The sequence below is a fragment of the Poecilia mexicana genome, unplaced genomic scaffold (assembly GCF_051168715.1).
Source record: "Poecilia mexicana isolate PSO_F unplaced genomic scaffold, ASM5116871v1 scaffold_22, whole genome shotgun sequence".
In the NCBI taxonomy this organism is placed as follows: Eukaryota; Metazoa; Chordata; class Actinopteri; order Cyprinodontiformes; family Poeciliidae; genus Poecilia; species Poecilia mexicana.
The window spans coordinates 323843-344646 of NW_028263391.1; the positions used below are offsets into that span (position 1 = coordinate 323843).

The 20804-nt window shown below is 40.2% G+C and overlaps 1 protein-coding gene across 2 annotated transcripts in view; it reads right to left on the bottom strand.

Moving 5' to 3' along the window:
* The window catches only part of atg14 (autophagy related 14), a 47633-nt gene that overhangs the window by 15777 nt on the left and 11052 nt on the right, over positions 1-20804 (bottom strand). For both annotated transcript variants that reach the window (XM_088002621.1, XM_088002622.1), the window contains exons 4-10: positions 19219-19300; positions 18906-19143; positions 15786-16012; positions 7957-8074; positions 7490-7580; positions 5886-5971; positions 5422-5596 (exon numbers count right to left, since the gene is read on the bottom strand). In XM_088002621.1, coding sequence (XP_087858747.1) covers positions 5422-5596; positions 5886-5971; positions 7490-7580; positions 7957-8074; positions 15786-16012; positions 18906-19143; positions 19219-19300 — 1017 coding nt within the window. The remainder of the gene's footprint in view (positions 1-5421; positions 5597-5885; positions 5972-7489; positions 7581-7956; positions 8075-15785; positions 16013-18905; positions 19144-19218; positions 19301-20804) is intronic.

The window sequence follows — 20804 nt, forward strand, 5'->3', positions numbered from 1 at the left end:
GCTCCAAAGAGTTATTTAACAATATGAGGTGTTCAATTTATTTTTAACATTGTATTTTCATACATTTTATGCTAGGGGTGCCCAAGTCTAGTTTTCCAGAGCTACCATCTGCAAGATGCGTTCCTTCTCTAACACACCTGGATCATTTACTCATTATAAGGCTCTACAGAACTGAGTTGCTGCTAATGAGGGAAGTCAACCTTTTGCCTGGGGTGTGTTTTAGCAGGGATGCATCTAAAAGTTGCAGTCTGAAGGACTGCAGCTGGGCACTCCTGATTTGTACCGTCAATGTGGCCCTTTGAGGGGGGCCAATATGCTGAAGTGGCCCTCGGTGAAATTGAGTTTGACACCCCTGTACTATATGTAATACTCTTCTAATATTATCGTGTGTTTGACGTCCTCTCATAAAACCTGTTTGGTCTTCCTCTATCAATTCTGTTACAAAGGTATTTAATCTATTAGAAATAATGGATGTGTATATCTTATAATCTACATCTAATAATGAGATTGGCCTATAGTTGCTACAGTGTTCCTTATCTCTTCCTTGTTTTGGTATGACTGAAATGATGGCTTTTCACTCCATGACGGAGGTATTTTGTTGTTATTAAGAGTCCAATTGAAAGAGGCTGTAAGTATTGGTGCCAACTCTTCTCTAAAGATCTTATACCATTCTGCCAGGCAGTGATCGCCAGGCCATCACTGCCTGGCGATTTATTACTTTTTAATGTATTTATTGCCTCTTTTACTTCCTCTATTGTGATTGCTGTTGTCAGTGTCTCATTTTGTAGTTTGCCAATTGTTGGCAAATCTAATGCATTTAAAAAGGTTCTCATTTCTTCCTCATGTGCAAATTCAGGCTGTGTATACAGTTTCTCATAGTAATCTCGAAAAACGCCCTCTATTTCCTCTGGATTATCTGTTAGTTCACCTGTGTAGGGGTTTCTAATTTTATATATCGTATTAAGCGTTTGTTGTTTGCGTATCCGTTTAGCTAACAGTTTAGCTGCCCTTGAACCTGCTTCGTAGTAATTCTGTCTCAAAAATGTGAGTCTTTTTTCAGTCTCTCCTGTCAATATATTGTTTATTTTGTTTCTTACCATCTTTGTTTCTTGGCATACCTCTGGGTCTTTTGTTTTCTGATATTCCTGTTCTAGTTCCCTAAGTTTCTCTGTATTCGCCCTGTATGTTTGTAATTTAATTCTTTTATCATGCGCAGTTTCAGCTATTAGCTTTCCCCTGATGACGGCCTTCATTGCATCCCATAAAACTGTTGGGTCTACAGTCCCGTTATTATTTTCTTCATTATATTGTTTTATTTCTGCTTTTATCATTTCTCTCAGGTGTTCAGTATTCAATATTCCCACGTTCAGTCTCCATACCGTATTTTGTTTCCTGTTACTTAGACAAATATTTAAATAAATTGGATTATGGTCAGAAACGTCTGCCACCCCCTATCCTGGTTTCCTTCACTCTGTTTGTCATCTACCTTAGTTAAAAAATAATCTATTCTTGAAAGAACTCCATGAGCAGCCGAATAATGTGTAAAGTCTTTTTCTAATGGATGTAGGCTTCTCCAAATATCTATCATTCCCATTTCTTCTAATGAGACTTTTATAAATTTTGATATCTGCATTTTAGTTTTTTTGCGACTCGTTGTGTCCATATTATGGTTCAGAACTACATTTAAATCACCCCACAAATTAGAGTTCCTTCTGTGTCTACTGCTATTAAATCAAAAAGGTTCTTGAAGAAGTTATTGTTACTCTCTGGAGGTGCATATACGTTTACCAAGGTTATAAATTCATTTTCTATTCTTCCTTTCAATATTATGCATCTTCCTTCTTTATCTTTTAATTCCTTTTTGTAGTCAAATTGTATTGTGTTTGAAATTAATATTGTAACTCCTCTTCTACGCCCCTCTTTATATGAACTGTAGTATAAATTCCTGTAGCCATATTTTTTAAATTTTTCATGTTCTGTTTTGGGTAAATGGGTCTCTTGTAGGAATATAATTTGTGCTTTTTCTTTTTTCAGTTTTGTCATCACACTTTCTTTTTTACTCACTACATTCAAACCATTCACATTCAGCGACATTATCTTGATATCAACCATAACTATGGTTAACTAGGCCCTGCAAATATGCTCCCAAGCAACTCAAAACAAAACCAGGATGAACTTTTGCTAACCAAACATAAACCAAAATCCCGATGGACTTTCAAACATGGGGTATCCCTCTTCCCCAGGTCCCTGTTGGTGGGTGGAGAGGAAATCCTCACCTCTATTGAGGGCCCCTCCCTAGATCTAGTACTACTCCCATCCTGTGGGGTACCACTCCATCTAGACATGTCCAACTTCTGTCTCTCACCCTCACTCAGTCGGTTTTAACTAAATTTTATAAAATGAATAATAATAATAGAAAAGCCTGAATAATTTTAAGTATTCTCTCTGCTAGTTTCTTCTTCTGTCAGTGGCTTTGTCCACAACAAGGTATGGTAAAATACCAAGTTTGATAACGTGATCTGTTTTTTCCTGTGTCCATACCTATTTCCCCGTAGTTTCAACTTCTTCTGAAAGCAAAACATTTTAAGATTTCCATTGGAAACTTCGCAGTTTTTCTCTCGCTCGTTGTGTCGCTTCTCGTTCCCGTTCTTTCCCCTTCACTCGCTGCCGTCCCGCGGCTCCTCGCCGTCTCTCCTCCGCTGCCTCGGCGTCTCCTCCTGGGTCAGCAACGGTGTAGCCCCTTTCCTTCATGTCTTGCGCTGCTGTCCTGGCACTGTCATATGACTTCGTTCCGTTCTCCCAGTGTATCCGGATTTTAGCGAGTGGTGTTTGGAAACGTATTCCTTTTTCCTTCAATATTTTTTTAATGCCCGTATACGCCTTTCGTTTCTGGACAATCTCGGTCGGATAGTCATGGTTGAAGTAGATTTGTTTACCCGTCACTTGGACCTTTTTCTGCCAGGCTTAATTCAAGATCATTTCTTTGGTCTTGAATTGTAGAAAATTAACTATGACTGACCTTGGTGCTGCATTTGGGCTTGGTTTTGGGTTGAGGGCTCGGTGAGCTCGTTGAATCTGGAGATCGATCCCCTCCGGCAGTTCGAGTTCCTTTTTAAAAAGTTGCTCCAAAAATGTAACTGTGGACCTCCCTTCTACATCTTCTGGTAAACCGAAGATTTGGATATTGTTTCTCCTTGATCTCCCTTCGAGATCGGTTAGTTTTTCCTGCATTCGCTGTGTTTGTTCCACCATCTTCGTTAGCACCTCGTTAGCATCCGTCTTCCACTCCTCCACCTCCGCTATCCGTGTCTCTGCCTCGCTTATGCTCCCTTGCTGTGCCTGTAGCTCCCGGTCATTCTCAACCAGTTTACGGTCCATTTCTTGTCGAAGATTCGTTATTTCTTCCTTCATTTCTTTCTTCAGTTCGTCTTTGAATCCGGCTAGCTCCTTGCACAGCTCTTGTTTGAGGGCTTTAATATCACTTCTAATTGCTGTGAGCCCATTTTGCAGCGTTTCCCTGTCCTCGTGTTCCTCCATTTTCTCCGTTGGGACTTTTCCGTGTTCGCTAGCTTCGTGTTCAAAGATTTCTTCCGTTACAAGCAGCTCTTCGGTTCCGTTTTACTTTTTATAATTTTTCCGGCTTCTTTTCTTGCTTAGCCCACTCATGCCTTAGTTTTATCTATCGAGTTCCAATTTAGTTGTGGGCATTTTTACCCGACTCTGATGAGCTAACTTTCTACGCTCCTACCTCCTCCGCCATCTTCCAAAGCGGTCTACACACTCTTTGATCAGCCTTGCTGGAATGTTGTCAGGACCTGCAGCTTTTCGGATATTAACGTTTCTCAGGGATTTACACACAGCAGATGTTTCGAGCCTGAGGGCCTGTTCATCAGGGTGAGGGGTAGCTTTCCTTGCAGAGGTTTTATTTAGGGCTTCAAATCTTCCAAATAAGTTATTGAGCTCATTAAGGAAGCTAATGTCTAAGCATTTGCATATGTGGTCTGTGTTGAAATGTTATCATTTACGGGAGCCCTGAAGGTATAAGTATAACTCCCTTAAGCAGTTGCTTAGTTAATTTGGATTTAACAGAAGTGCAAATATTTGATATTTATTGTAATTCTATTTTTTGTTTGTTTTTAAGACTCTATAATTGTGGGTTTATATAGCATTTCACTGACAATATCTTCCCGTAACATATTATTACCCAGTAATATTTTTAAATTTACTATCAACTTAACATCTTTAAATGCAAAAACACTATAGGCCGCTGGTGGATCGCCTCAACGTCCCGAACACTGGACTTAGCAAGTTTTCTGGGAGAAAACCCTATATCATGTATAATTTTCTTTCTACTTCTCAATTGTATGCCACTTTGTGTTGGTCTGTCACATTAAATTCCATTGAAGTGTATTTATGTTTGTGGTTATAATGTGACAAAATATTGAAAAGTTCAAGGGAAACTAATATTTTTGCAAGTGACTGTGTTCCGTTTCACTTCCTGGTGTTTAAAATATGTTCAGAAATTCAAAATTTCTTTTTGTTCACAAGATGAGGATATTTTTCATGTCCTGTAACTCCACCAATTTCTACCAATGACATAATGGAAAATTCGACTTTTTGCACAACAGTAAAAAAGCTGATGACAGTTTATGTTGCTACCAGTTTTTGTTAAAATGGGATAGCAAAAAACAGGAGGACCTAGAAACACTAAAAGCTACAAGTGTTTGATAAAATGGGATGTCAAACAGATCAATCTTCTCCACTTCCTTTATGAGCCACTATTGCCATCTGAAGAAATGCACCATTCTTAACCAAAAGCAACCAATCACAGCCAGGAGGAGCTTCTTAGTACTGTCAATCAATCCTGCTTAACTTGCTAATAGCAGTGAAACATCCTGAAGAAGCTGTTGTGGGAGGGGAAGTTGGTGATGAGCAGCGCCACATGAGATTGTGATTGAAAGCGCCAAGACCCGCCTCTTGGGTCTGATTGGTTGTTTCTAGATAACACTGGGAGAAGTTTATCAACATATGATCTTTACCATACAATCATGACATAATGACAGTTTCAACAAATATGTAAAAAAAAATAAATTTTATTACAGTTACATTCTGCAGTTTTAAGCTAAGGGGTTTTTTGTGTCCAAGAAATACTAGTGGAGTAAAAATAATGATAGAACCCTCCCAAAGTTTATTAATTTAAGTTTCAGTTGTCAGTTTAAGTTTCAGTTCAATGTAGCTCATACATTGTTCAGTCACAATGTCTGCTGTTGTGTTCAACCAACGATCCAGGCTACAACACTCGCTCTCTCTTATGTAGCCCTTTGAAACCTCCAGTTAACATTTCTGTGTTAACTGGAGTATCAGTCATAACAGACAGCTCTTCTCTGGCTTCAAAGAGCACAGTTAAACAAGAGTTCTAACCTGAGAGGGAATGTCACAGAATCGTGGACTGGGTACTGTCTCCCAGTCTGTGCCCAGGTCCGTCTCCTCATCTGTCACTGATTCATCTCCACTTTCCTCAGTCAACCCCGATGCTTCTGGCTCAACAAATTCTATAGACTCTTCCAGGTCAGAGCTCACTTCAAATGAACCAGTCCTGCAGCAAAACACATAAAACCTAAAATTTTACTGACCTTAAAACCTAAAACTTTACTGACCTTACCATGGCGCTTAATCATGTTGTCTGATTGGACAGTCTACAAATGTAAATCTCAGACAAAGACAGTGTGGATGAAAAAGGCCCTTTTAGCTTTGTTTCAGACAGGTGCTCTGAACACAACCCTCTACCCCCGCTCTTTCACTGCCACAACCCTGAGAAAAACAACCCAAAGATAAACTTGAAACCTATAAAGCAAACACTAACAGGCCAACGTTAGTGAACTCACCTGCCCAGGTTATTGTTGTCAAGGGAAACCAGAAACATGATGTTCCTGAGAGTGTGATGAGGATGAAGCTTTTCGCTGTTGACATGCTAAACACAAAAGGTCAGAAAATCAGCTGTAGAAAATTATAAGCTGCAGTCACAAGACCTAGAAATATGATGCACCTTTTCTCACTTCCCTTTCTACATATTTTTCAAATGTACATTTTACTAGACTCAAACCTAGACAAGACAAGCTATTATAAGCAATTTTAAAACAGCAAAATTGACCAGGATGCTGAAAAGACATTATATAAAAACATTTACATAATAAAGGCAAACACATAAAAGATGTTAACACAACTTGACAAATAAACCCTAACCCTCCCATGCTGGGTCAAAGGCCAATGAAAAAAGATGGGTTTTAAAGCAGATTTAAAAATAGACAATGATGAGGCCTGGTTTATGTGTGCTAATATTAAATTCCAAACCCTTGGAGCTGCCACATATCTTAGAAAATTCTCATCAATCCTTGAGCAATTTATGAGGAGTACTTGAAACTTAAAACTGGCTAACACATGGAAATCAATTACTGACCCAATACAAAATAAACATTATAAAAATTAATTGGCTATGCATTTTAGATATTTACATAAGTCAAATATTAAACTAAAGCCTGTTAGCAATAATGGATGGCTGGGTTGGTAAATGGCCTGTAGTTCATAGCGCTTAAAGTCCAGAGGACCACACATTCACACAATGATAGTGACAAGGTACTGGATTATAGCCACTATAGACATAATAAGGAATAGATTCCCTATTGGCTGTTCGGGCACAGGAAATATGGCGGCCATCTTGGAGCAGTCGTCCCTCCTACTTGGCTAAACCAAGACAGCAGAAGAAGCTGATATTTTTGTTCAAATTAACAAACTATTGATATCAGGGATTGGGGCATAACTTTTCACAAGTAACATGAACATATTATTGTCTATATTTTGTGAATAGAATATTACTATACTGTATTTATGTCCACCGGCGAAATGCCACATAAGATTAGCTATGATTGGTATAATACCAGGGTTCATCCCCCACTATGATCAAGAGGTCATAAATCTTAAAAAGTTTTAATTATTCCCTAACACTGATTTAGATTATCTGATACAAGAGCCTACCTTACAAATAAAACATTATATATATTATTATAAATGTATTATAATAATATGTGTCTGCATTCTACTTAGGGTTTGTTATCCCTGCTTTCTGAACGGGGCCCTGGAAAAAGAAGAGAAAACAAACACAACATGTATTATGCAATGTTGGTTATTTTTTTATTTTTTTTTTTTGGTTCATTTCATTTCTAAAACCAGTTTTAGTGATGTAATGAAGTGGTGTGTGAATCACTTCAAGAACAGCGTCAGCACTGCTGCAGCTAAATGTAGGTCCTAAATAAAGTAAACTAAACCAACAAACCATGGTAACAAACATATGCATAAATAATAATAACTGCAACAAAAAGTACACAGTACAGGTTAACACAAGATGTATTTATTGGTAGGCACAGTCCAACAAAGAGGGCATATGAAAAACTCATATGGTTCTCAAATAACATTTCCAGCATGTTGGGCTGACCTGAGAGAAGCAGAGGTGGAGGATGTTGGTGTTGAGCTTGTTCAGAGATCTGGTGAAGCGATGCCGATTGAGATTCTCTCCACAGAACTCGCTGAAGAAACAAGTTAATCACCAATACTACGGCGAGCCATTTCAGCCAAAATTAAATACATAAATAAATAAGTAATTATCCCCTTTAGTCCTATTTATATTGATTTATTTATGCATTTTTTTATTATTTTATCTAAATTAATAAGGAAAATGGAAAAAGTCTAAACAAATAAGGAAACGTAAAAAAAGACAGAATGAAATAAAAAAAAATGTATAAATACATTAATATAAATAGGAATAAAGAAGCCAATTACTTATTTCTTTATCTACATATTTATTTATTTAATTTTGGCTGAAATGGCTCTCCATACAGTACACCCCCAAGCCATTGTATTAAACTGCACGTGCAAGGCTGGAGCAACCACAAAATGAGGTACCTGTTGCAGAGCCTCTTGGGTAGGTTGACATCCAGGATGTGGGACAGAATGGTGACCAGCTGGGTGGCGTAGCACAGGGCAGCACTGATGGTGTGAGCTGGGTTAATGTGGTCAAGCTCTGCAGGACGAGACATGAATGTTTAATTGAAATGTTCTGTCTCCTCAGAAATGTAAACCATTTCAAGGAAACACAATGACTTCCCATTGTCCCAAATTGGACTTCCCAGTCCAATTTGGTGACTGTTTCAAACTTGAAGTTTAAATATTTGAGACTTCTTATGACTAGAATTTATTTAAGCTATAATCCATTTCATTTGAGAACAAAATTCACAGGACTGTCTAAATTCTGACCTTTGACTGAAGTTTTATTTTTTCAAGCCACTCCAAACATTTGTTATATATTAACCCTAAACATATCAGGAGCTGGGACTTTTTTTTCTTTTGGAGGTTCAATTTTAAAGTACACAATTCTGAATAGAGTACAAGTGCATCTTTTCCATTCACTCAGTCTTCCATGCTTGAATACTGCTTTCTCCTTTTAATGTGTACTGTCCTGCAGTGTGGCATTCAGAGTTGTTTGAATGCCATGGAGAAGTGGAGCATTACAGCTTTCTTTCTCTACATGTCTCCACTCGACATGTATATTAAACCTATGGGTGTGTATTTGAGCATGTTTGTGTATATAGGGTTTCTATTAGGGCTGCATCTAACAATTACACTACCAACATAGTGGTATGTTTTCAGATACTAAATTAGTTGATTACAGTCACGTGGTGGACATTCCTTGTGTGTGTCTCACTTGAAAAGTTCTCCGATAGGTGTAATTAATCATGGTGTTCATATGACCTAACCGATACAAGGTGTACTTACCGATAGGTTAGCAAAAACAGTAGTGTATATAAGTACCTTCCCTGCTACTTGAAACTCAAGATGCAAAAACCTAACCTGGGCAAACTTAGGAAACAAGTTTGAATGAGAGGAGATCAACCGTTAACAGGTGTGATCTGAGGGACTTAGTTTAACTCAGGCAACCGACAGAAGGTAGAGGGGAGGAGCATCCGAACGAAGGTTGTTAGACCCAGGCACATCTCCTCCGAGTGATTCCAGCTGAAATGCTCTGAGCGAGCTCGGCTATAGGCCGCAGCTGGATGATGCACTGACTCTCCTGTGGAGGAAAGTGTAGACTTTAACACTTTCTTCTTGCCACTCTTCCATAAAGGCCAGACTTGTGCAGTGCATCACTGATTGTTGTCCTATGGACAGACTCTCCCACCTCAGCTGTAGATCTCTACAGTTCATCCACAGTGATCATGGGCCTCTTGGCTGCATCTCTGATCAGTCTTCTCCTTGTTCCAGATCAAAGTTTAGAGGGACGGCCGCCAGGTCTTGGGAGATTTGCAGTGGTCTAATACTCCTCCCATTTCAATATGATCGCTTGCTCAGTGCTCCTTGAGATATTTAAAGCTTGGCAAATCCTTTTGTATCCAAATCCGGCTTTAAACGTCTCCATAACAGTATCTGGGACCTGCCTGGTGTGTTCCTTGGTCTTCACGATGCTCTCTGCGCTTTAAACACAACCCTGAGACCAGGGGCGGATCTACTGGGGTGGTATGGGGTGGCAGTTGCCAACCCAAACGAGAGCCTTGCCACCCCTGTTGCCACCCCAGCTAGCCAGTTAGCGACAATGAATTCAATAAATAGTTATGGCAAATCGGACATTAAGCGCATGAAACTCTTTTTTCCGACAACATTGAATACAACACCTGACACCTACTGCTGAGTAGCGGGAAGTGCGAGAGGCAGAGCGCGAGGCAGCAGCATTGATGGATATATTATTGGACTGGACATTACGTGATTTATCGTAAGTCACACATGCGTCATTGCTGTCCATTGAGTCAGGAATATATCAGTGTTCAGGAAAATACTACAATCACAAAAAGAATCTGAAAAAGGACCAATGTTTAGCGGTTAATTCCATGCTATGACAGCCACAGATAACAAGGGCTTCAGATTTAACAGGTGAGGAAAAAGTTTTAATTTAAAGAAAACATTGAACAAGTGAGCAGTGGGTCAGTTATACTAGCCTAACTGTTGCTGGCCTGGTATTGACTTTGATAACCTTAAAATGTGCTGCGCAGTTCGGTGTGTTATGGTTCCGTTAGCACTAAACAACCCGCCCACCAAGTCATCAGTAGAGCAGCTGTTCAACCACTGCGGTGGTCAGGCGAAAACTTAACAATGACAATATAGACATCAAGCCTGACAACAAAATGTAACAGACTGAATGTTCTATTATGGTATTTTTGCTACTTTTTTGTGTGGGAAATATTTTTTTTTGTGTGTGTTGATTCTCCTGATCGGTAATCTCCTCTCTATCTGCTCGTTGAGCTGTTGTTTTTCGGTTGCCATGGCAACGGGTCCGCGTGTAATGCAGACATTATACGCGGATTACAGAGCGAGAAAAGGCGGAATAGAAGAGGTTCTGTCTAGTTTGGTTCTTCACCTGTTTATCAGCTTTATTGCATCTTTATTGTGGCACACTGCAGCCGCTGAAATTCCTAAAAGTTAAACAAGCGACAAAAACTGATCTAATCCCCTATGTTCGCAAAACGTGGTCATATTTATAACAGTCGTCAAACTACGGCTTCTACAGCATTTTAAAATAAAACGATTGACCAACATAAGAAAAATCCTCCCCTTTTGCATCTTGACGGAACTAACAGAAATCAAACTGTTTATAGATTTGTATCATGAAGAATTTATCAAACATCAGTTTTCTCATCTTTATTTTAAGTCGTATTTAATATTATATCTGATAACAAATAATGGCACTACTAATATTTTTGTGACAGATTTCTGCTTGTCCTGCATTGGGGTAAAATGGTTTTCTGGACACAATGAATCACATAGCGACTAATTGGCACTGTCCCAATCCAGTAATGCATATCAATTAGCAGCAGTATGAAATACATAATAATTAACTATACTATATTAAGAAATTATATTTAATCTTCTGTGCTACTTGAAGCTCATTTTGAAACAATGCAAGTTAAAACAATATTTTGCAACAAGTAAATCAAGTAAATTAAGTCTAATGTTAGGTCTGTATCTATGTAACCTGACACCTACTGCTGAGGTCTGGTCTCTGTCTGTCTGTCTGTCTGTCTGTATGTATGTATGTATTTATGGATGGATGGATGGATGGATGGATGCTGGCATACGCTGCCACCCTGAGAAAATCCCTGCCCACCTCTTGCCACCCCATAAATATTTTTCTAGATCCACCCCTGCCTGAGACGATCACAGAGCAGGTGCATTTATAAGGGGACTTGATTACACACCGGTGGATTCTATTTATCATCATCAGTCACTTAGGACAACATTGGATCATTCAGAGATCTTCACTGAACTTCTGGAGTGAGTTTGCTGCACTGAAAGTAAAGGACCTGAATAATATTACACGCCCCACTTTGCAGTTTTTTTTTGTTAACATTTTAAATATCCAATAAATTTTGCTCCACCTCACGATTGTGTCCCACTTGTTAATTCTTCACAAAATAAAAAATTTAGATCTTTGTTTGAAGCCTGAAAAACGGCAAAAGGTTGAAAAGTTCAAGGGGGCTGAATACTTTCGCAAGGCACTGTATCTAAATATCTCCCCCACCCTCTGTTCTTGGTCGCTATTAACTTTGAACCCAGATTTACCTTCACAGATTAGAAGCATTGGTTTGTTTGAATGGTCAATCTAAAGGACTGTCAATTATTATGGACATACTGGACTGACTGTTAAACCCTTTGAACAAATTAGAGCCAATTTCAATATTTCTAACAGAGATTTCTATACATACCTGCAGATCTGTAATTTTGTGAGTTCTCTCACAAAATGTCTGAGTTAGAAAATATAATTGTCATGGCCAAGTCTCCTAAAGGGTTTAACTTTAAAATATATAGTTTATTATCTGGCTCTGACTCCTCAGGTAATGATGCTGTGAAGCTGGTGAGGGAGCATGACCTCGGGCTGACATTCAATCCAGCAGATTGGGGAGAGATCTGTAATTGAATCTTCCCCAAATGCACCTCTGTTTCTATACATGAGCAGAACTTTAAATTCTTCTACCAAACTTATTATACACATGTTTGCCTTCAGATCAAATACACAGGGGCAATTGTATTCACATTTTCTAGAAAGTGGTTCATCTGACGATACAAGAGTTTTTTAATCATGCTCCGGACATTCTACTTAATGCAGATACAAAATCTTTGCAGATACTAAGTTTCTGGCCAAGAAATGTATACTACCAAGGTGGTTAGCACCACAGGACCCTATAGTTGATATGTGGATATCACAAATCTCTGCTATTATCTCAGTTGAAAAACTGATTCACGATCTTCATCAAATGTCAGAAAAATTCTGGAGGATCTGGAACCCATTGCAATCTTTCTTACATAGACTGTGATATCAACTGGAGATAAGGACTGACCACTCCACCCTTTTTGTTACATTCAATGCGTCACTCACTCTGCTGCCCTTCGACAGTTTGGGGACTTTCTACTTTGAACCATACCGGAGAATGTCTGTATTTTGTGTATGAAGGCTGTATGTTTTCATGTAGACATTGCAGTGCTCCTTGTTGATTTGGGGTGGGTTGTTTTTGTGTGCTTTTGTTGATCTTTACATAAAGTTCTGAAAATAATAATAAAAAAAAGTTTCCAGGCATCATAAGCAATCAAGCACCCCCCCACATTTACAAAATCAAATAAACTCTTCCTGATAGCATTGGATGTCGTGAAAGCTCAGGCTTACTTACTTACTGATAACAACGGATAAACAGTTTTCCAGGAACAGTAACAGCCTGGAAGTGGGGCACGTTGGCAAGCGCTTGGTGGCCGGGCTTTAACCCATGGAGCCAAGCCGGGCACAGCCCGAAGAGGAGAAGCGGGTTCCCCTTCCCATGGGCTCACCACCTGTGGGAGAGGTCAAAGGGGTTGGGTGCAGTGTGAGATGGGTGGTAGCCAAGGGTGGGGACCTTGACAATCTGATCTTCAGCTACAGAAACTGTGGAAGTGGAATGTCTCCTCTCTGAATGGGAAGAAGTTCTGAACTGGTGTGTGAGGTTGAAAGGTTCCAGATAGAAATAATTGGTCTCATCTCAATGCATGGCTGTGGTTCTGGAACCAGTCTCCTTGAGAATGGTTGGACACTCTTCCACTCGAGTTCCCCTTGGTGAGAGGCACTGGGCAGGAGTGATTCTGGGTCATGCTCTCCAATCTCTGGTGATGAGGTTGCCAAGGTGGTTAAACAGATCCTCGGTGGCAAGGCCCTGGGGCCTCACCACCCCTGGGGGTTGATGAGATTCGCCTCGAGTTCCTGGATGTCGTAGGTTGTGTGCTGGTTGAAACGACTCTGCAATATTGCTTTTACATCACGGGGAGTTCCCCTGGACTGGCAGACCAGGAATGGTGATCTCCCTATTCAAAAAGGGGGACCGCAGAGTGTGCTCAACCACAGAGGGGTCACACTCTTATTCTATTCAGGGGTCCTGGAGAGGAGGGTCAATCGGATAGTCGAACCTCGGATTCACAAAGAGCAGTGTGGTTTTCGTCCTAGTCGTGGAACACTGGACCAGCTCTACACCTTCAGCAGGATCCTGGAGGGTGTGTGAGAGTTCGCCCAGTTAGTCTGCATGTGCTTTGTGGACTTGGAAAAAGTGTTTGGCTATGTCCCTCGGGGAACCCTATGAAGGGTGCTCTGAGAGTATGGGGTACTGGGCCCTTTGATACAGGCTGTTAGGTCCCTGTACAACATTGGTCAGAAACTGGTCCGCATTGATGACAGTAAGTCAGGCTTGTTTCCTTTGAGAGTTGAACTCCGCCAAGGCTACCCTTTGTCACCGATTCTGTTCATTACTTTTATGGACAGAATTTCTAGGTGCAAGGTGTTGGCGCAGCCAGTCAAGCAATTCTCGACTGGTGGCTGAGAATTGCATCAATTGCTTTTTGCAAATGATGTGGTCCGACATACTTCTTACGAACTTATGTTTGGACTCTGTCCTCGACTCCCAATTGATCTTGCTTTTGGTCTTACTGTTTGCGAAGTGAAATGTCCATCACATTCGCAGTATATACAGAATCTGAAGTCATTGTTGAAAGAGAGTTATCAGATGGCATCAAAGAACTCTGCCAGAAGTGCTGCAAGAAACAAGACTCGGTTTGATCAGTGGGTTCTACCATCCAAGCTGGAAGTTGGAGATTGAGTACTTGTCCAGAATGTGAGACTCGGAGGTAAACACAAACTATGTGATAAATGGGAACAAGATGTCTTTCTAGTGGTGAAGTGTGCTGAAGATCTTCCAATTTATACAGTAAAACCAGAGTGCAAAGATGGCCCAATGCACACACTACACAGAGACCTTCTTCTTCCATGTGGTTTTCTCCATATGACATATCCTGAAAGATCAACTGAGACAGTTCCAGTCACAAAACCCCAGACACATCAACAAACAAAGAAATGGCAAGAATCTCCTGATGACTCTGCACAGGGTGTGGACTGTGAACAAAAAGAGATTACATTCTATCTAGTTCCACCTCCACTAAAGTTCAAAGTGGAGAAAACACTCAAAGTCATCACCTCCTGATGATGTAGAGAACTCTGATGTTCCAACAGCCTCTTCAGTCAAGAAACAATCTGTACATTTATATGGAAGATTTACTGCAGTACTGTGTATATATATTTTATATTTATTTTTTGGGTTTTATGTATGTTTTGTGTCTTGTGGCGTTCACTTTAATTTTCCCTTCTTTAAAATACATGGTATTGAAAAGCAGTTATTCTTTTGTATTATTTCTTAATGATTACTGACAACAGCTCCCGCAGATTAATTTAGTCTTCTGATATCATATGCCATCTAGTCCCTTAGTACATTAAGTAGTGCTATACATATTTGCACAAGATAACACCTATTTTTATGAAAATATGGGTATATTTATATGGTGTCAGCGTGTATGAGTTATGGCTATGCATATGTGGAGTTCATTCTGAAACAAATTAAGTTTCTCGCTCAAGTCACAGCAGGAGCACCAGTCAAGCCAGAGAGAGCAGTGGGCAGAAAATATTAAATTTGGAAGTTGAGAACTTTTGTATTTTATATGACACCATTCATCCTTTTTAACACTGGCTTTATTGTGTGATCTCTCATTTCCTGCACATGCATCTTGTAGAACCTCTCTGTGGTTCACAGCAGAGCTGAGAAGGTATGCAAGCAGTGGAAATTGCTCCAGAACGGCTGTGGTCTGCCTGCGAAGTGGGGATTGGTGCAGAGCAGGGTTGAGCTTTCAATAGTTTTTTCTGAAACCTGATTCATGCACTGGACTGTTATCTTGTAGCTTAAGTACTATGTGAACATGATTCTGTGTGTATGCTTGTCTGTGTGTGATGAAATATATAAATAAATTAACAGTATGGCGCTAACTAGGAGTGGACGATATTTCAGTGCATTCTGACTAATGATAAAATTTGTAACAAAACCCCCCAGAAATCATAGTTACTCATTCGATAAAATTAACTCAACAGGTTTTTTTGCAGTATTATATAAAACCCAACACACAAAAAAACATAAGTTTATGATCCTGCAACTACTATATTTAGGAAAGTATTAAAGTATTCTCAAAGTGTTAAAATAAAAAAAATTCCTTCTGTTTAGATTAAAAAAGTCTGAACAAAATATAAATAGAACAAAAGCTATCACATACTTTTTCATGGAAGTCAGCTGATAATGATCGATGGCTGATCAATCTTAACATCATCTTATTTTTTAAGCCAGCCTCCTTACCTGGGCCAGAGCTGGTGCTCTTCTCTTCCACCCAGCTATAGTAGGCAGAGCAGTCTCCGTTGCTTGGCAAAACAACCGGTGTCCCTGTGATGCTGATGCTGGTCTCTCCATTCTGGTCGTCCCAGATCCAGCGTCCGGAAAGGTAGGTGGTTCTCCGGGCCTCTGCCAGCTCAGTCACTGTGCTGGAGGTTAGAGCGAGGTCAACCTCTGTGACATCAGACAGGTCTCTGGGACACAAACAAAATGAAATAATTTAATTTCAAATGTAGGCAATTATTATTTTTCCCCCTCCAATGCTTTTATCATATGCTGTATGTGGTGTTGCTGTGTTAGGTATAGTTTTAAGTGCTGCAGCTAGGCCTGTCCCGATAAACGATAAATCAATTAATCGCAGATAATTTAAACCTATTGACCTCATTTTAATAATAGGCTTTATCGTCTCTTCCTGCCTTTTTCTCTTTCTGTTGATGACACTGAATGAAAAAAGGCTCATCTCTGGTGCTCTCCACTGACCCTCCCTTCCTAATTTCCTTAGTGTAATGTCCAGCACACACTACACGAGTTGTCGGCCGACTGTCGCCCATTTTCAAAACCTGAGAGACACATTAGCCGACAGATATCCTAGGTATAACGGTTCAATCGGGTTCGATCGTGCAGTGTGGTGTGCAGCCACATGGGCACAAAATAATGGCTACAAGTCCAGTTAACTAATTTTAAAAAGAGGCAAATGCTTTACTAGAATCTACCTGCAATGCATGTGGCTAGAGTCAGCGTAAAGTCCTGACTGAATGAAAATCATTATAACCTATTTATGTCACCTTAACGAAGAACAACTGAAAACTTACCGGGTTTAACAACTGCGGTAGCAATTTGGCTCCAACTCCTCTCCTTGTCATTTCTATATTCTTTGCACGAAATGTTGAATAAATATTAATGTTGTTTCCACATATAATCTCCAATGTCCGCTGGACTTCGGGTTGCGCCGTGTCAGCTGTTTAGGATTCCCTTCCATAATTTCCCCTCAGAAAGCGCAGATAAGAATCTGCGCTTTCTGATTGGCTACCTGTCACATTCAGAGTTAAGCTCCCAGTCGGGCAAAACCCCTAATTTAGATCGGAGCAGCCACGACGATCTACCATCACACACCACACACTGCAGGATGATCGGTTACGAAATCACCAGCGACAATCTTAGATCAGCCAACGATCTAAGATTATCGTAAGGGGAAAACGGGCAAAAAATCGTGTAGTGTGAACTATCGCATCAGGTGGTCGGATGTGCCCATCTTCTCTATTTAAATCTACTGATTACTGAAGGGCAATACAGACTTCATAATCTGCACTCTTTTGGTTGAATGCAGTATTTATTCCCACTTTGGCTTTATGTTGTTTAGTTTTTATTCAAGTACGTTTTTTGTTAATGGAGACTGAGAATCCACTTTATTTCTGTTTTTGGTTGTTTTGTTTATTTAGTTTATCAGTTCCAGTGTTATGTGTTCTTTTGAAAATAAAGTGTATCTATGGCAGGAAATCACATGCATTATTGGTCATTTCCATTAAATCAGTGTCAAAAGGTCTTGAAACAATATTATCGTTTATCGCAGTAATTTTTTAGACAATCGCTCAGCAAAATTTGTTATCGTGACAGGCCTAGCTGCAGCTTAAACAGATGTATCACCATCAAAGTAAAAATCAACCTGCAAACCAGTGACCAAAAAGAGAAAACATATCAACCCCAAAAAATATGAAGTGAATATTTGGATCAGGGGTGCAATTACATACTTTCTGAGGAGTATGCGAACACATCATCAATGCCCCCCCTCTTATATCCCCACTACTACATACAGCTCTCCCTTATTCATGCACTAATAAAATATAGTAATTCTATTATGGACTTTTATTTTGTGTTACATATTACAGCAGGTGATCATCTCAATCACAAAGAAAATAAAAGTTTAATAAGGTAAAAATATGTAACAGTAGTGGGCCTCGGTGCTCAAAAACTTTTCTGCAGTGGAAATATGAAATCTGAACAACATGCACTGTATGTACCCACTTGCATACAGGTTAAAAAGGAACAAATACTTTAAAGTAAGACAGAAACCAGGAGAAAATTATAGAAGTAAGAAAACTGAAAAACTGAAGAAGGGAAGGAAGAAATGATGGAACAAACAAAGGACAGAATAAAACACTAAACAAAGGAACAACAGAAGGATGGACGAATAGTAGCAGTAATGGCATCAATACTGGTTCTTCTGAGTCCAAGGCCGAGACTGAATGTTTAGACTTTCAAGAAATATTTCAGGAACATTGCTTTTTGTATGTCACAAAATGCAAAAAGTAATGAAAAAATAGTTAATTATTCAACCAAATCTACTTCTTGATATTAAACTAATAAATGTCATAACAAAAAAAACTATTTATTATTATTATTATTATTATTATTATTATTATTATATCCAGTCATACATTAGTTAGTTAGTGACTTGAATTAATCAGCTTATATTTCACAATAGTTGCAGGGTTTTCCACAGAAAACTTGTTAACCCCGGTGGTATATGGGCGCTAGGGCAATTACCACCATGTTCTTGTGTTAAAAATGTTAAGTTACAAAAATTCAGAGGTAGATGAGCTGACATAATTTGGAAAAACACCCTCGCACAGTTCAATGAGTCAACAAAAACCTAGCTTAATCCGTCTTCTTTACTGTGACTGGTCTATAAAAAACCCTTTTTGCAATAAGGTAAAGCCTCGTCAGGCTTATGATACACTGGGGAAAACCCTGAGGTGGGTGAATAGATAAAGACATGGACAAACACTCTTGGAATAGATAAAGTCTGAAAAGATTTATCTGTACTTTATTTATCTTTTTATGTACTTGTCCAGAGATGGAAAAAACCTACAGGCACTTTAAAAGTGCCTCTAGGTTCCTCTTCAATAGGTTTCTTGCAGTTTCTTACATGCAAGAAACTGTGGTCTTTTTATGTGCGTACTTTTAAAAACGGAAAGTAAAAGAGAAAAATTCCTGTGGACTGTGTGAAACGATTGAATGGAATCTTACTGAGGCTGCAGAACATGCAAGTTGAGGCCAGTTGCTGTCTGCTGTACTATATTTGCTGACCTGCTGCTTTGCTTCTCCTCTTGCATATGGAAAATGTGCGTGATGAGCTCCTGGATGTGGTCTCGTCTGAGAACTGCCAGTTGACTGAGTTTGTTGTGTTGTTCTCGGCTACGCCTCTCTAACAGCTCCACCAGACGACGGTTGTGGCGATCTATTTTGTCCCTTTTTTCCTGATGTCTTCCAGCACGCCGCTGCAGCCGCTGAGTTTCCTCTTGAGAGCGCAGGAGGAGCTCACGATCTGAAACAAAAGACAGACAATAAGGAGGTGCAGATAATTTAATCAGAATATTCAGACAAAGAACCTAATACTCACAGCTCTTCACCTCCTCATTACCCCAGGCAACCGCCTCCTTCAGTTGGTCTCTCTTTTTCTTAAAGAGCATGATCTTCCATTTCTGAAAGAAAGCAAAATCATATGCACACATAAATATACACACACATATTTTATATATATATATATATATATATATATATATATATATATATATATATATATATATATATATATATATATATATATATATATATATATATATATATATACACACACACACACACACACAAATTCCCTTCTCACCCTCCGCGGGTGGTCTCTTTTCATCCTCTGAGCTCGGGTCCTCTACCAGAGGCCTGGGAGCTTGAGGGTCCTCCAGTATCTTGGCTGTGCCTAGAACTGCACACTTCTGGACTGAGATGTCTGATGTTGTTCCTGGGATCTGTTTTAGCCACTGCTCCAGTTTGGGGGTGACTGCCCCGAGGGCCCTGATGACCACAGGCACCACTGTGGTCTTCACCTTCCAGGCCTTCTCCAGTTCCTCTCTGAGGCCCTGGTATTTCTCCAGTTTCTCATGCTCCTTTTTCCTGATATTGTAGTCACTTGGTATTGCTACATCCACCACAACGGCTTTCCTCTGTTGTTTATCCACCACCACAATGTCCGGTTGGTTCGCCATTACCATCTTGTCTGTCTGGATCTGGAAGTCCCACAGGATCTTAGCTCGGTCATTCTCCACCACCTTTGGGGGTGTTCCCCACTTTGATCTCGGGGCTTCCAGTCCATATTCTGCACAGATGTTCCTGTACACTATGCCCGCCACTTGGTTATGTCATTCCATGTACGCTTTCCCTGCCAGCATCTTGCACCCTGCTGTTATGTGCTGGACTGTCTCAGGGGCCTCCTTGGACAACCTATACTTTGGGTCTTGTCTGGTGTGGTAGATCTGAGCCTCTATGGCTCTGGTGTTTAGGGCCTGTTCCTGGCCTGCCAGGATGAGGGCCTCTGTGCTGTCCTTGAGTCCAGCGTTTTCCAGCCATTGGCAGGATTTCCTGATATCAGCCACTTCAGTTATTTGTCGGTGGTACATCCCATGTAGGGGCTTGTCCTCCCATGATGGTTCCTCCAGCACCTCGTCCTCTGTTCCCCATTGCCCGAGACATTCGCTGAGCACATCGTCCGTTGAGGCTTTGTCCTTGATGTATTTATGGATCTTGGATGTTTCATCCTGGACAGTGGCTCTCACACTCACTAGTCCTCTGCCTCCTTCCTTGCGGCTCGTATACAGTTTCAGTGTGCTGGAATTGGGGTGGAACCCTCCATGCATGGTTAGTAGCTTCCGAGTCTTAACATCCGTGGCCTTTATCGCTTCCATTGGCCAGCTAATTATTCCAGCAGGGCATCTGATTACTCTCGTAAGGCATAGCTGTTTATTGCATGGATTTTGTTCTTGCCATTGAGCTGGCTTCTCAGGACTTGCCTTATTCGTTGGAGGTATTTGGCTGTGGCTCCTTTCCGTGTGACCTCATCGAGGTTGCCATTTGCTTGTGGTATTCCCAGGTACTTGTAACTGTCCTCAATGTCTGCTATTGTTCCTTCTGGGAGTGAGACCCCTTCTGTGCGGA